This window comes from Juglans regia, chromosome 7 (genome assembly GCF_001411555.2).
Source record: "Juglans regia cultivar Chandler chromosome 7, Walnut 2.0, whole genome shotgun sequence".
NCBI classification, from domain to species: Eukaryota; Viridiplantae; Streptophyta; class Magnoliopsida; order Fagales; family Juglandaceae; genus Juglans; species Juglans regia.
The window spans coordinates 49,271,419-49,286,600 of NC_049907.1; the positions used below are offsets into that span (position 1 = coordinate 49,271,419).

At 37.6% G+C, this 15,182-nt stretch overlaps 2 protein-coding genes across 2 annotated transcripts; both read right to left on the bottom strand.

The window, feature by feature from the left end:
• Positions 1-163: 163 nt before the first annotated feature.
• Positions 164-3,257, bottom strand: LOC108997056. Its single transcript, XM_018973148.2, has 4 exons — positions 2,918-3,257; positions 1,870-2,026; positions 1,289-1,582; positions 164-975 (listed from the first exon to the last, which is right to left on the bottom strand). Exons 2-4 carry the CDS (start codon positions 2,002-2,004, stop codon positions 352-354), a joined length of 1,053 nt encoding a protein of 350 aa, XP_018828693.1. The 5' UTR covers positions 2,005-2,026; positions 2,918-3,257; the 3' UTR covers positions 164-351.
• A 1,142-nt stretch (positions 3,258-4,399) lies between these two features.
• On the bottom strand, positions 4,400-14,940 carry LOC108997057 (general transcription factor IIF subunit 2). Its single transcript, XM_018973149.2, has 6 exons — positions 14,573-14,940; positions 8,849-8,957; positions 5,994-6,124; positions 5,827-5,898; positions 5,528-5,674; positions 4,400-4,742 (listed from the first exon to the last, which is right to left on the bottom strand). Exons 1-6 carry the CDS (start codon positions 14,807-14,809, stop codon positions 4,623-4,625), a joined length of 816 nt encoding a protein of 271 aa, XP_018828694.1. The 5' UTR covers positions 14,810-14,940; the 3' UTR covers positions 4,400-4,622.
• Between the last annotated feature and the right edge of the window lie 242 nt (positions 14,941-15,182).

Genomic DNA, 15,182 nt, shown 5'->3' on the forward strand with positions numbered 1-15,182 from the left:
TTTATCAGCACTCAATATAAATTCAAGTGAAATGGGCTGTCAAAGAATCATGTAGGCCGGCCGGCTTTGTTGAAATTTCCGTGGAGATTGACGTTATACCTACTGCACCACACATCATTTGCAGCAAACCTGATTAGTTCCAATCATGAAAACAGTACAGAAATAAGTAAACCATTTTCATGGTATTTCTTTTATTCCATTATTTGCCGAGAAGTATCCCCAATAAGAACGTAGCAAAGAGCCAAAACAATATGAAACAGGCACGCATAATTTGTTGAACACAGAATTACACCTTGTAATTACTAATAAACAAGGATATAACATACGATGACATAAGTTGTGAAAAAAAAATTAGCAATAAACATCTGCTGGAGAAGAAGACCCAGACAGCTCAAGGGAAACTGGATTCCAGTTCACAATTTCACCACAATGTCCGCCTTTTGATTTAACCACACTTGGCTGATTTGACCCAGCAGGTGCTCCTGCAAGAACCAATTTCTTTGCAGCTACTGCCTTCATTCGGTGACGTTCTGCTCTAGATCCAATGACTTGTCCTAACACCGATGCTGCAATGGTAAAAGCCATAGCTGCTTTGGGCATCAACACAGACTTCCTCAGCATACCTATGAATGGAACAGCCGCATGAACTGCAGCGAACCAGGCTGGTGAGAATTTCTCGGTGTGTTCTCTCCATATCCCTAAAGGAACATTTGCTGCCATGCCCAGTAATCCAATCACAAGTACTTTTGCAGGCAGGGGTTGTGGCCGGAGGTTCTTTGCAAAAGCAGTTTGTGCTATAGCTGCTCGGGCTGCAACTATTGCAGGTGGGCACTTGAATTTCATACCTGGAGGGGGCTGAAATGCCTTAGCAACTAGGGGAAGAACATTGCTAACTGCTCGATAAGACTTTGCAATGGGGCAATTTCCAGTTTGAAGCCACTCGTTGCTCAATGCCTCATGCTTTGAATTTCCTCCCTGAAAGAGGATCGTACAAATCATCAAGAGATAAGTAAATGACAAACATGAATAATGATGGAAGTTCAATCAAAAGCGATGGGCAGCTTTGGTAAGCGATATGAAGTATACTAAGACATTCTAAGAATTTCAGAGAACTTAAATTTCACCGTGCCTTGTAGCATGAATAAAATAGTTCCCCAGTAATAACTTAGACCTTGCTTTGAATTTTATATAACAGAATCAAATGTGAATATCATAATTTGAATAGATCTATTTTTTTCATATAGGTATATATATAGTTTGAGTTTGAACTAAAGGGACAATAAATTACCTGTGAAGAAGACTCTTTCTTGGATGAGTTGGATTTTCTTTTCTGACTCTTAAACTTCTCAGAAAATGAATCAAAACTGAAAGGTCCTCCAGGTCCAAAGGATGACAGGCTGATAGTGGCTGCCTTAGCCGCTAAAGGATTGAACTGGGCTGGAACTTGCTCAGGCACTACTTTCTCAGAACTCACAAATGATTTCGCAGAAAGGGGGACAACTCCGTCGCACCCATGGAAAAGCCTAAATGCCATATCAAAATTGGGACCATCCTCAAAAATGGGACCTTTGGCTCCACGTACCTGAGCAGGAAAAAGTTAAAGAAGACATAAGAATTCAAAGTTGAACAAGCATGGAAAAGCCGAATTGAAGCATAGTATGCCAGCCCAAGACATGCAGGCATAGGTTTGAAATTAATAGCTGGGTCTAGAGACAACTCAAGAAGACATCAGTTTCAAGCTAAATATTAAGTCAATAAAATTGTGCACAGAAAGATGAGATAGGAATACCTTTCAATCTAATACTAAGAGACACCCATATTACAGATGTATTAAATGAAAGAGCAAGCCACTGAAAATGGGTAACTCACAGGCATTGGGAAAGCCAGGGACGATGAGAAGGAGAAGTTAGTCGGTTCATTGATGTTCCTTAAGAATGGACATCTAAGCATGTCCAGCTGAGAAGGCGTAGACTCTTCATTTAGGTTTCTAAAGAAAAATTCCATATCTATTAAACAACGAAGTGTCCTGCACATAAACAAAGGAAAATCAAGATTTGTTAAGGGAAAGAGCATAAAAAAATTCAAATCAAGTGCTACAGTAAGAAATGCAACTGATTGAGGGTGACATCAACTAAAGAAATTAATGCCTATTATGGCTTTTAATCTAAAATTTGTTATACGGCCACAAGCTCGAGCTCAAGGGTGTGTGAAATTAAAAAAGAACTAGCGTCAGAAGAATAAATTATCTTAAGGAAACAGAGAGAGAGAGAGAGAGAGAGAGAGAGAGAGGGAAGAATCAACTGCAGTGACTAACCCAGACAAAATGAAATCCCAAGGACGCAACTAAATATCGTGAAATCCCTTTCGTAACCACCAAAATTACGCATGCAAGACAGTTTCTGAAACCCAATTCAAAACCCATCTAGCAATCCCAAAGTCATCATGCCTTGCGTATTTAAAAAAATATCGAATTACACGTCGCACCCAAATCTCCTTATTATCAATCTCCTGCCGAAATCCTTTAATTCAGAATAGAGTAAACCTCAAGGCCACAGGCCCACAGCAGATATGCAAGAGAGAGAATTTTCCATCTTACTCAAAAGAAAAACCCAATAATATTTAAAAATAAATAAATCAGGAGCGTGTATTACGAGAGAATCGATTTTGAACGAAAAAAATCCGTAACCAAAAACCTAGTACCAATATTAAACATATCGCGCAAACTGAATGTACAGCTCTCAGAGATAAAAGTAAAGTCACTAGAAATACAATAAAAATGGGAAAAATAAGACCTGGAAGCTAATAATAAAAATCTAAAACAAAAAAATAATGAATTGCGCGTTGAAATGGAAACGGTCCGCAATATCACGAACCCAGAAAGAATTGAGGATTAGAGGAAGATTATAGACGTATTTACCTCGAGAGGCTTGGAAGGGCAAAGAGGAACAGCGCCGGCCGATTACTGGAACAAAACCAGGAGAAGCGAGAGAAGCCAAGAAGGAACAAAGAAAGGAATCGGACAGTGGTAGGTGTGAACAATGAAAGATGGTTAGACGATAATAGAATGCTTTTTCTTTATTTGGTGAGAGAGTGGGAGGGAGAGAGCGCCGTGGTATGCACACGTCCTTTATCTCGCCGTGGTGCACACACGCCCTTTGGCTTTGTTGAGAGGTCGCCTAGAGAGAGAGGGAGCAGAGCTTACCAAGTTGGAGAGGGTCAGCGACTCAGCGCATACGCTTCGTCAAGATTTCCTGGTTTATTCAGGAGACAGGTTGGGCTCTAACACGTTGCATAGAAATTTTGAACTTTCTTCGATATATATTTTTCCAATTTTTTGGGATCACAGAAAATTGAGAAACGAGTTACAGCATTCTCATATTAAATTTATTTTTAAAATTTAATTAATATTATATTTTTTTTATATTTATTTATTTTATTTAAATTCAATCTCCACATTAAATTAGTCGTTTACTTTCTATATAATAATAATATATCATTAATTTAATAATTTTTATTTAATTTATTTGTATCACATTTTATAATTTTATCAATTTAATATTAATAATAATTATATTCTAATTAACTTATCATTATAATTAACTTAATAATTAATATTAACTAATTAATTTATTTTTATGACATTTTATATTTAATAATAATAAATCGAACTAAAATTTTTAATTACAAAAAATACTTACAAATTTTGTGAGAGAAGTGATAATTAAATATTTTAATATCTGACTAATCTACTGTTTATTTACAAATTTGAAGAATCACTGTAATAGAAGTCTAAAATTTTATAGAGATACTCAATCCAATGTGGTGGCTTTTTTGGCACATATTGACTAAAATTTAACTATCATTAAACTTTGGACAAGTCAATAAAGATGCTCTTAGATACTTGTTGGCCCACCTGTCTGAAAGTATCCTTGTTGCCCACCTTAGAGTTGTTTTTGATCGATAATAAATAAAAATATATATAGAAAAAAAAAATGGCGTGGGCATTTGTGTTGGGATTTGGATTTAGGGTCATGCTTTTAGTTTTAGGATGAGTACAGTGATAACTAGGATTCGTTCCCTTCCCATCCAAAGCGAGTGATTGAATAATATTTAGGATAATAGTTTTTACATAATGGATGTGTACGTGTCATTGTGCTCATCACCTAACCACTAGATGAAAGAAATCCAAAACTTACTGTCTAGACTTGGAATGGTCAGGTGTGTACAAAGTAGTACTTTTCCCGATTCTGAAGATGGAAATTCGAGAGACTTCGGGGGCAACATTGGGCCAAATAACACACTCAAAACGTTCCAGTTTCTCTCTCTTATGGCATCGACTTGACTAGTCTATACTTAGGCCCCACACAGCTACAGTACAGCTTTAGAATTGCACCGTGTTGATTAGAATGTAGTATTATTATGCCCATGATAAACATGTAGTTTGCTTTGCACATAAAACTCGAGAGAATGGAGTAGCCCATCATCTTTTCATGCTTACATTGACGAAAACATTATAATTCTCTATAAAATTGAAGGCAATGTCTTCTAGGTAGTGCTGGTTATCAACTTATATAATTCAGTACCAAAATTTCTCCATATGGAGTAAATCTATAATCTGTGACCTATTTGGGAGTTGGCTCCTCATTTGTTCTCCTGTATTCCGGCTTCAGCTCATAAGATCCTTGGTTAGCTCCCTTGTTATTGTAGACACACAGGTCTTTGAGTATGTCTTTCATAAATTGCTGCAGAAAGACAAAAAATCAGTTCCACAATCATATGGGAGATAACACAGATAAGAACAATAAATACAAGGAAGAAAGTCAAAAAGTAATTATCAACGTTGGCCCATAAAAATCCAGTTGGTTTCCTATCAACCACTCTCTTTGCCAAGAATAAAGTTTTCCTCCAAAATGGATTACAGGAAAATCATCCAATTAAATTTTATTGTATTTTCATGTGCTTGATAATGTGAGAAGCACATGCTCTATTAAACCTATTAAAAAAGCATGCGAGAAAGCTCAAGGAACACATGGAAGTTCAAAAGACTGGGTTGGAGGAAGTTTGGAGGAAATCTGTCTTGTTGCTAAATAATCGTTCCGCAAACTATATCCCTAGTTCCTGACGCAATAAATCCTTTTCTTTACTTAAAGACCGGGATGGATTATTAAGAAAAAACTAAGTTTTGATCCTTGTAAAGTTCGTAGCATCCATCAAACATGGATCAAGAATGTATCAGTTAGCATAGGAGGGCACGGTGCAAGATGAAATATAGTTTTATTTGTATATCAAACTAATTTCATGGCATGTTACTAAGTGACAGGAGGAGTCATACTCTAGCAATTCCGTGTCACAGAAGAGGAGGAGAAGGAAATAAAGTAGTCAGGTGCCATACATATGGTGAACATAAGTGGTGAAAAGGCTCTTAAGAGATATCCAAAGATGTTACTTCCCTCCACAGAGCTAGAACATATGTAGATATATCAATAGAAAGTATCAAAATGAGAACATCTGAAATTAAAAAACCTACTTCAGGTTGGTCTGTCTCCTGGATAAGCTGTCTTAAAGTCCAATTTGGTTGCCTTTCAAATAGCTTAAACATAATTTCTTCCATTTCACCGCGATCCCTTCTCGTTCTTTTCACGTCTGAGCCCTTAGCTGGCATTTTCTTCTTATCCTATTCCAAACAAAGCAGCTCTCCTTATACATCATGATTAAAATCAGACGAGAAATATATTCTGACATGCATATACAGTGGCAGAATAAATTATGTACCCAAAATAATTTTAGAGAAGAATATACAGACAAAAAGAAAGTAGCAGTAATTACACTCGGTCCAGAAGCCACACTAATCATCCCTGGCATAGGCCTCATATGAGCCCCATTATCATTGTCGATCACCTGGCATGGGAATTTGGAGGAAGTCAACAAACTTCAAAACAATGATTAAATTATTGATGTCAAGTTGCATATGCATATGAAGTAAAAAGGGAAACCTGTATCTGTCTACTCTTAGTCATATATTTATTTGTTCTTTCACGGCAGAGTTTCCCATAGTTCTCAATATCCTGGTTATGGGGCTTCATGTCAAATTTGTTCAGTATTTTTCCCTCCACAGAACACTTCCCTACAAATAAAAGGAAATTTAATCAATTGAGTCTGCCAAACCGACAGGCCTAAAGAAGAATTAGAAATGTTTTAAAAGCAATCCAAAATAAAGCAAGAAATAATCAAATTAAGAGAACAAGTAACTTATGGCTCTCTCTATAAATATTCAGGTTAGGGAAACTCATTGCCGAGGGCCTATGCACATCCGGGATTAGTCGGGACATTGTTCCCGGACACCCGGTGCCAATAAATGAATAAATGAATAAATATCAGGTTAATCCTAAGCATTCAATCCTCACTGGTATACGTTAACATTATAAGCAGCATACATAAAGATAACTCAAAGAAATTAGATGCATGAACATTTTGGAAGGTAAACTTTTTCCTGGGGCAGAGTGAATTCTAATGCAGATACATGTCGAATCAAGAAGTCTAACCCAGGAACTTCCATATATATTATATTCTCTTCCTCTGAATGTTTAGCCTGAACTCCATATTTAACTTTGGAGGCCAGGAATATAGTTCTCTCACCTCAAATAGGTTGGTTAATACAATAGTGTATTCTGATAACTTTTTTTTTTTTATAAGTAATGGTGTATTCTGATACTCCTACTATTTGTTCTAGCAAATCATTGCTGAACAAGTGTTTCTAGATTAAAGACTGGACTGGTGATCAAATCATGCATATCGTTAATTCACGAGAAAGGCTCATAAAATAAATTAGTTTCGATGATAGTTCCTGAGTATTTAGAACTCATGTTCAAGACTTCAAAGTATTCAACAGTTGGAGCCCTTGGAAGCTCATTAGAAAGGGGTGGGAGAGTTTTGTTAAACATGTTAGCTATGATGTTGGGAAGGGTTCTAGGATCCCTTTTTGGTTTGATGTTTGGTGTCGAAATCTGTAATGCCCCAATAGAAGGTCCAAGCCACACAACCTATACTCCAAAAGGACTAGTCAATAATACAATTGGAGCCTCATTGAAACATTATAAAAAGCAAGAACTTCTTATTTCCAAGCAATTGGGGATCTCATATATCACCTACCCTTATCTCTATCATATGAAGTATCACAATCTGCCCCCTTTAAATTCCCAACATCTTTCTCGGGCCAGTCTATCGTAGGTGACACGGCTTAAGTCTCACATTTCTGGTTGGGATGGGTTCTGATGTCATTTGTAACACCCTAATGGAAGGCCCAAACCACATGGCCTATACTCCAAAAGGACTAGTCAATGATACAATTAGAACCTCATTGGAACATTATAAAGAGCAAGAATTTTCCCTTTCCAAGCAATGTGGGATCTTATACACTATCTACCCTTATTCTTATCATATGGAGTATCACAAGATCGGGCCCTTAATACGGTGTTTCCAGCTATTTTCCATATGGTTTCTGATCGACATGCTTTTGTTACTGATTTGTTAGTTTGTTCTAATGGTTCTTTGCAATGGGATGTTTGTTTTATTAGAAATACACAGGATTGGGAACTTGATGATCTTTTTGATTTTTTCAGCTTCTTAAATTCCCTGGGGATAGGGGGTAATGAGAGAGATAAGATGTTGTGGAAGCCTATGGGAAGTAAAAAGTTCAAGGTTCGTTCATATTATAAGGTGTTGACTATTCAACATTGCCCCCCTTTTCCTTGGAAGTGTATTTGGAAGTCTCATGTGCCTTCCACAATAATTTTTTTATATGGACAGCCTCACTTGGGAACATTTTGACTATGGATAATTTGAGGAAGCATGACCTTATTGTTATGGAGTGGTGCTTCATGTGCAAGAAGCAAGAGGAATCCATGGATCATTTACTTTTGCATTGTGAGGTCGCAAAGGCTTTGTGGGATGGAGTTTTTAGTAGAATTGGGTTGGCTTGGGTGATGCCTTTGAGAGTGGTGGATCTTCTTGCATGTTGGAACAGGATATATGGTTGCTCTCAAGTAGTTGTTGTGTGGAAGATGGTTCATTTGTGTCTTATGTGGTGTATTTGGTTGGAAAGGAATGAACGGTATTTTAAAGATAAGGAGCACACTTTGGAGGAAACTCGGAATTTTTTTGTGTACTCTTTATTGCAATGGTTTTTGGCTTTAGCGATTAATGAAGCTTCCGCTCACAACTTTTTGTTGTCATTTTCTGCTTCCTAGAAATTTAGGTATTTTCTTTTGTACATGTCCTTTGTACATGGGTTTTTCCTATTTTGTTCTTATTAATAAAATTGTCTTCTTATATAAATAAAATAAAATAAAAACAGTTGGAGTCCTGATTTGTACAAAAGGTTTGAGATACTATGAGCTCCTCGACTTTAACAGTGACATATGTGGTCAAACCTGTTCTGGTATTGGCAAATATGACAAATTACCATACATAGCTGATCGCTGCTCCTTCAAATCGGCACATAAAAATACGTTTATATTATACACCTACATGCATTCTCTCACTCTAATAGACTTTAGAAATGAATTCTATTTTACCTATAAAAAAAGAAATGAAGTCTACTTCAAAGGAACCAATAGCTTCATACAACTCCAATTGTTGATCCATTTATGAACTTGCACTTTGGCAACTAGAGTACCAAATAATCTCAAGTTCCATATAAAGAATAGGGCCAAAAATCAAGAGCAGAAGTTCTGTAAATAGATCTCAGCATCATCATGTTAGAGCAAAGTGAACATTAACTATAACTAAGCAATCTATTCTCGCAAATGGAATTTCAGAACAAGAAGACCATAGATAAATGGATGCTTACCTTGTGATGACTCAGAAAACACAGACATTGGAATGAAGTCTTTAGACATATCCATAGAGTAACACTTGGGTATATGTCCAGATTCAGTGCCAGCCAATTCCATGGTGAACTGAGCATCATTTAAGCAATACATGTAAAGACGAAGGCATCAAGAAGATGGATATAGAAAGAACAGATTCCAATGCTTCTCCTTGAGCTTGAATATTTAATATTAAATTCTGAATAAGAACATTTTGTCCTCAAAGAAATATAGGCATACTCACAAAGAAACAAAGATTCATATTTACTTACATGCACAGAAAAAAAAAGTATTTATTTTTTCTAATAAGTGGAAAAATATTAAGGCATTATAAGAGGAGATCATACCCACAGGATATGATGAAAACGCTTAAAGTCCAAAAAAAAAAAAAAAACAAAATTAATGCATTTCATTAAGAGCGTAGACGCTGTAGAGGGGTTGTACACATGAAGTTCAAAAGGAAACACCCAATCCCAGGAGTGCACAGGCCCTCGGCAAGGAGTTTCCAGCAAGTGTACCCCGGGTAATTCAAGGAAAAAATCTCCCAGTCCGACGGCTCCTAGAGATTGTTTGCACCTAAGGGGATTTGAACCTTAGATCTGGGGGTGTATACCCCCCCAAGCCCAAGGCCTTTACCACTTGAGCCAACCCCTAGGGGTTCAAGAAAGATAGTACCATAACTTATAAAAAAAAAAAAGATAGTACCATAACATCATCCAATCTGAAATTCCATAGCCACAAAGATGACAAGAATAAATCTTTCAGCTAGTGGACTAAATGCACAAACCCTCAATAGATTTTTTTCTCTACTTTTGACGTTAAAAAGGTGTGACCTGAGAGACGAATGGTTGTTGTTTCGACAATAGAGAATGTTCGTTGGGAGGGATTAGAGATTTTTTCTTCCATACATTGTTACTTTGGGCTTCGGCCATTGTATTGGATGGGATTAGTTTTAATGATTTTTATGCTGCTTTTTCCAGCTTAGAGCTTGTAATTAGATGTTTTTTCTTGTATACTTCTTGTGTACTTAGGCTATGCCTAATTATGTGAATTAAAAAAATTTCTTACGTAAAAAAAAAAAAAGGTGTGACCTGAGGGAGCCCTTGTAAAGGATTGAGAAGAGTTTTCAAGCTAGTTAAAGCACATTTAAAAAAAAAAATTATTACGGCACATAGGGGTGCAATCCTATGCACACAAGATGACAAGAGGTATACAAAAGAAAGCACTCACGTAGGGAGAAGAAGTAAAGGAATAAGAAACAGCTAATTCTAGTGGTTTCAAATGAATGAAATGAGCCTCATCCACTCTTAAGTGCCTTCATTAAATACATGGCAAAACAAGAGATGCTAAGAAGTGAAATAGTTGTGGTACACTAGGTTTTTTTTTTTTTTTTTTTAAAGTAAAACAATATTATTAATAAGGATAAGCATAGCCCAAGTACACAAGATGGTATACAAGAGATAAGGCCAATCTAGGACAAAGTAATGGAAACAAGAAAATATGAAAATTTAGACCATTAAAATCTAAAGATATGGCCCACAGAACTAAAGTACAGAAAAATAAAGAATGAAGTTCCTCTGGTGACCGCTCCTTGTTTTCGAAAGTCCAATCGTTACGCTCTTGCCATATGCACCACATAATGCATATCGGGATCATCTTCCACACGACCTTGATTTGTGGGACACCTCTCAGGAGTGACCAGCTAGCCAGTAGCTCAATGACTATGGCGGGCATAACGAAAGTTAACTCTACTCGATTGAACACTTCAATCCACAAGGCTCTAGCTGTCTCGCAATGTAACAAGAGATGCTCCACTGTCTCACCTGATTTCTTGCACATACAACACCAGTCTAGAATAACCACCTAGAGCTTCCTTAGATTATCGTTGTCAAAATCTTCCCCAAGGTTGTTGTCCAAGTGAAGAAAGCTGCTTTAGGAGGCGCCTTATTCCTCCAAATTTTCCTCCATGGGAATTGACTATTTGGTAAATGTGTGAGGGACTTTATAGTAGGATCTAACCGAGAAAGCACCCTTACCCGCAGGTGACCACCACAGCCTATCGACTTGCTGTCCATTCAGCTTCACAGAATATAGAAGGCTAAAAAAAAGCCTCAAAGTTGTCTACTTCCCAATCTTGCACCGCATTACCGAAAATGACATTCCACTGAACCTGGTCCCCTGATCTTAGCATGAGGTCCGCTACTGAAGCTCCTTGATCATGTGCCACTCGGAAAACAGAAGAAAAAAAATCCTTTAGAGCCTCATCCCCACACCATATGTCTCTTCAAAACTTTATCCAGAAACCTTTACCTAGCACTAATTTAGAGTGGCGATTAAACTCTTCCCACCCTTGCCTTATGTGCTTCCAAACCCCCACTCCATGAGCCCCATTTACCTCTCTAGTACACCAACCATCCCATAAACTTCCATATTTGCAATCAACCACCAGTTTCCATAGAGCTTTTGGTTCCAAATTATACCTCCATAGCCACTTCCCAAGTAGGGCCCGATTGAATGTTCTCAAATTTTTTATGCCCAACCCACCTAACGAGATTGGCCTGCACACCTTATCCCAGCTGACTAGATGAAATTTGAATTCATCTCCCACCCCGCTCCATAAGAAATCACGATATAGTTTTTCAATCCGAGCTGCCACACTAGCTGGAATAGGACACAAAGACAAAAAATATGTTAGTAAGTTTGAGAGAGTACTCTTGATGAGAGTCAACTGGCCACCCTTCCATAAGTACAATCTCTTACACCCTGTCAATCTTCTTCTTATCTTCTCGATAACTGTGTCCCAAATGGATAGAGCCCGTGAGGCAGCCCCCAAAGTCAATCCCAAATATGTCATGGCAAGAAAGGCTACCTTACACCCAAGTATGTTGGCTAACTGTCGAGTGTTATTGACGTTCCCTATTGGCACTAATTTTGATTTATCGAAGTTCACTTTCAATCCTGATGCTGCTTCGAAGCATAGTAATAGTGCCTTCAGTGCCCTCAATTGGTTTTGATCCACCTCACAGAATAGTAGCGTGTCATCTGCAAATAATAAGTGAGATAAAGTAATAAGGCCCCGATTGGGGTCACCAACCGGGAATCTAGCCACAATTCATGACCACAGCCGATAGCATCCTACTGAGGGCCTCCATGATGATAACAAAAAGAAGTGGAGACAACAGGTCTCCTTGCCTTAAGCCTCTAAAGTTGTTGAAGAAACTAGTAGAGCTGCCATTAATCAAGACTAAGAACCTAACCGTTGAGATGCACCACCTGATCCACTTCGCCATCTAGCCCCAAAACCACATCTCTCCAGCAAATATAGAAGGAATTCCTAGTTTACATGGTCGTATGCCTTATTCATATCTAATTTACAAATAATCCCTCTGGAACCAGACTTTAGTTTGCTATCCAGGCCTTCATTCGCTATAAGGACTGAATCTAGGATTTGCCGACTCCGAACAAACGCATTTTGCGGCTTCAAAATTATTTTACCCAAAATCTCCCCTAATCTGTTTGCGAGCACCTTAGAGATAATTTTGTATACCCCATTAACGAGGCTAATGGGCCTAAAATCCTTAACCTCCGATGCTCCCATGTTCTTCAGGATCAACACGATAAAATTAGCATTTAAGCTTTTCTCAAACTTCCCAACCGAGAACAATTTCTGGAACATATTCATGATGTCCTCTTTCACAACTTCCCAGCATGTTTGGAAAAAGCCCATCGAGAAGCCATCAGGACCTGGTGCTTTATCTTTAACCATGCTTCTCACTACATCATATACCTTTGCTCCTTAAAAGGTCGCTCCAACCAAGACGTTGTATGTGGCTTAATAGAGTCAAAGCCAAGTCCATCTAGCTTTGGCCTCCACCCCTCCCGTTTTGCAAGCAGCTGTTCAAAGAAATCCACCACGTGATCCCGAATCATAGGAGCCTCCCTACAATCTGTACCATTGATATTCAACATCTCAATGGTATTATTTCTTCTATAAGAGTTAGCAACTCGGTGAAACTTCATTGCCTATACATTCGTTTCTAATAAAATTTCTTCTTGCTTATAAAAAAATTAATGGTGAAACTTTTCTATCATTATTATCACTTCATTATTACCCTACTTTCCAAACTATATATTCAAAGTAGGTTCAATGTCAAATGGAAATGACAGGGCCTAGCCTACAAAGTACTTTTTCCTACATTTGAGCAATAAGATATGGTCTAGACATGGTCTTTTATTTTGTATATGTCATTACACCACATTTTGCTCCACTCAAGAAGCAACTCTCTTTAAGGATTTGAAAACCTCTTTTGTTAGTCTCTGAGGATTGTAAGTCCCACTTTTTTATCGGTAAGATGACTTTACTAATGAGCAAAAAGGCATTATATAAGTACATGGGGGGGGTATACAATAGATACGCCAAGTTATAAAGACCACAAAGGTTATAAAGACCACGAAGATTAGTAAAGTCCTGAAAGCTAAAGTTGGAGGAACATATGTGTGCTGACATCCACCAATAAAGTGTTCTAAAAAATGAATTCTTTAGCTCCTACTCAGTCTTCTCACAATCCTTGAAACTTTGATCATTCTTCTCCTCCATGTGCAATACATATCCCACAAGACTTCACTCTGTTGACTAACTGGCCTTTTCAACACAAGAAAAGGTTCATGGGCATCACTCATTGTGGTATTTACCCAGTTCAACATAAAGAGGCTAAAGACAACTTGCCACAAAGCACAAGCAATGTCACAATCTCATAACACATGCGCCACACTAAGAATTTCTTGTAAATATATCGTTCGTAAGTTTTTCAAGATGAAATGGAGTAAAAATGTTTTTGGTAAGTACACAAGACTAAAAAACTTGCGAGTATGGAGCCATAGGTTTGAGCTAAAGCATTTGGAAATTCAGTAAAATCTAAAATGGGTAGCAAAAAATAGAGTGCTACAAAATCCAAAAAAAAAAAAATCATATGAAAATGAAACAAAAAAAAATCATAAAACTCATCCAAACAGAGCATAAACAGCTAAGAAATTCCACATAGCCCAAACAAATTAAAGTTCTGATTGAGAAGCAAATGTGTGCGAACAAACTGTAAAATCAGTGGACAAGCTCAAAGTTTATTTCCTCCAAACCCTTCATCTTTCACGGCCACTCATATTTTCGTACTGATCTTCCCTATCAGGAGTTTCTGTTCTGTTTTTTCTTCTAATATTTAGGTCCATCTACTGTATTCTCCCTGTGTACTTGGATTTCTCTCTACTGAGAAAACCCAATAAACACCCCGTTGGCCGTTTGGAAGAAAACGAGCGGCAAGGTTCGCAATTGCTGACCATCAGTGAAAATCTCCAAATGATGAGAAACGAGAAGGGCGAAATGGACTAACCCAACCGCGATGAGTATTAAGAAACTGAACAACTTAAATTAAAGGGAAAGAGTTCCATACATATATAAAACATATTTTTTCAAGATCCCTGACTATGTCGAACCCAACAAAAAAAAAAGAAGAAAATTCTCAATTCAAAAACCAAATGCATGGCCAGAGACAAGCACAAAACCCTAAAATTCACATAATGCAAGGGAAAACAAATATTCAAGTTCAAAAAAGAAATGCATGCACGGAGATAAACCATAGAACCCTATTAATCCACACAGACATGCATATTGCATGCATACAGACACATTTATATGCGTTTTTGTGGAATACCTGAGGAGAGGAGTCATCGTTGGAGCGGAGTGGGTCGATGGAGAGGACGACTTTGGCGACAGGGCGAGCAGGGTCGGGCGCATCCGGAGGAGACTGGAGAGAGCGAGAGACTAGGGGAGGGCATTTCATGAGCCACATTGCTCTCTCCGCTTTGCTCGTGTCCAAGAACTCGTCGATAATATTGTTGCCGTTGCCATTTTTCTGGCCGCTTCTGGTGCTGCCTCCTTGCTCGTCCATGGCGCCACCGAGAGAGAGAGAGAGAGAGAAGGGGCCTTGAAGAAATGAAACGGATTTTCAAAGATTTTGCTATTGTAGAGTAACAGTCCCAACCATTATCAGCAAGCACGGGCACAGCTTGGAGCGTTAATGTTATTCTTAATATTAATATACTCGAGGCCGATGGAAACGGAAGCCCCGCCACATTAACAGCAAGAATAAATCTGCACAACTTTATAAAACTCCACACTTCACATTATTTTTAATTTTTATTATTTTTTCTTTTATTAAATATTTATCATATGAATAATAAATAAAAAATTTGAAATAATTTTAAAAAAATAAACTCAAAAAAAAATTTAAAAAAAATATTAAAAATTTAAAAAATTTAAAA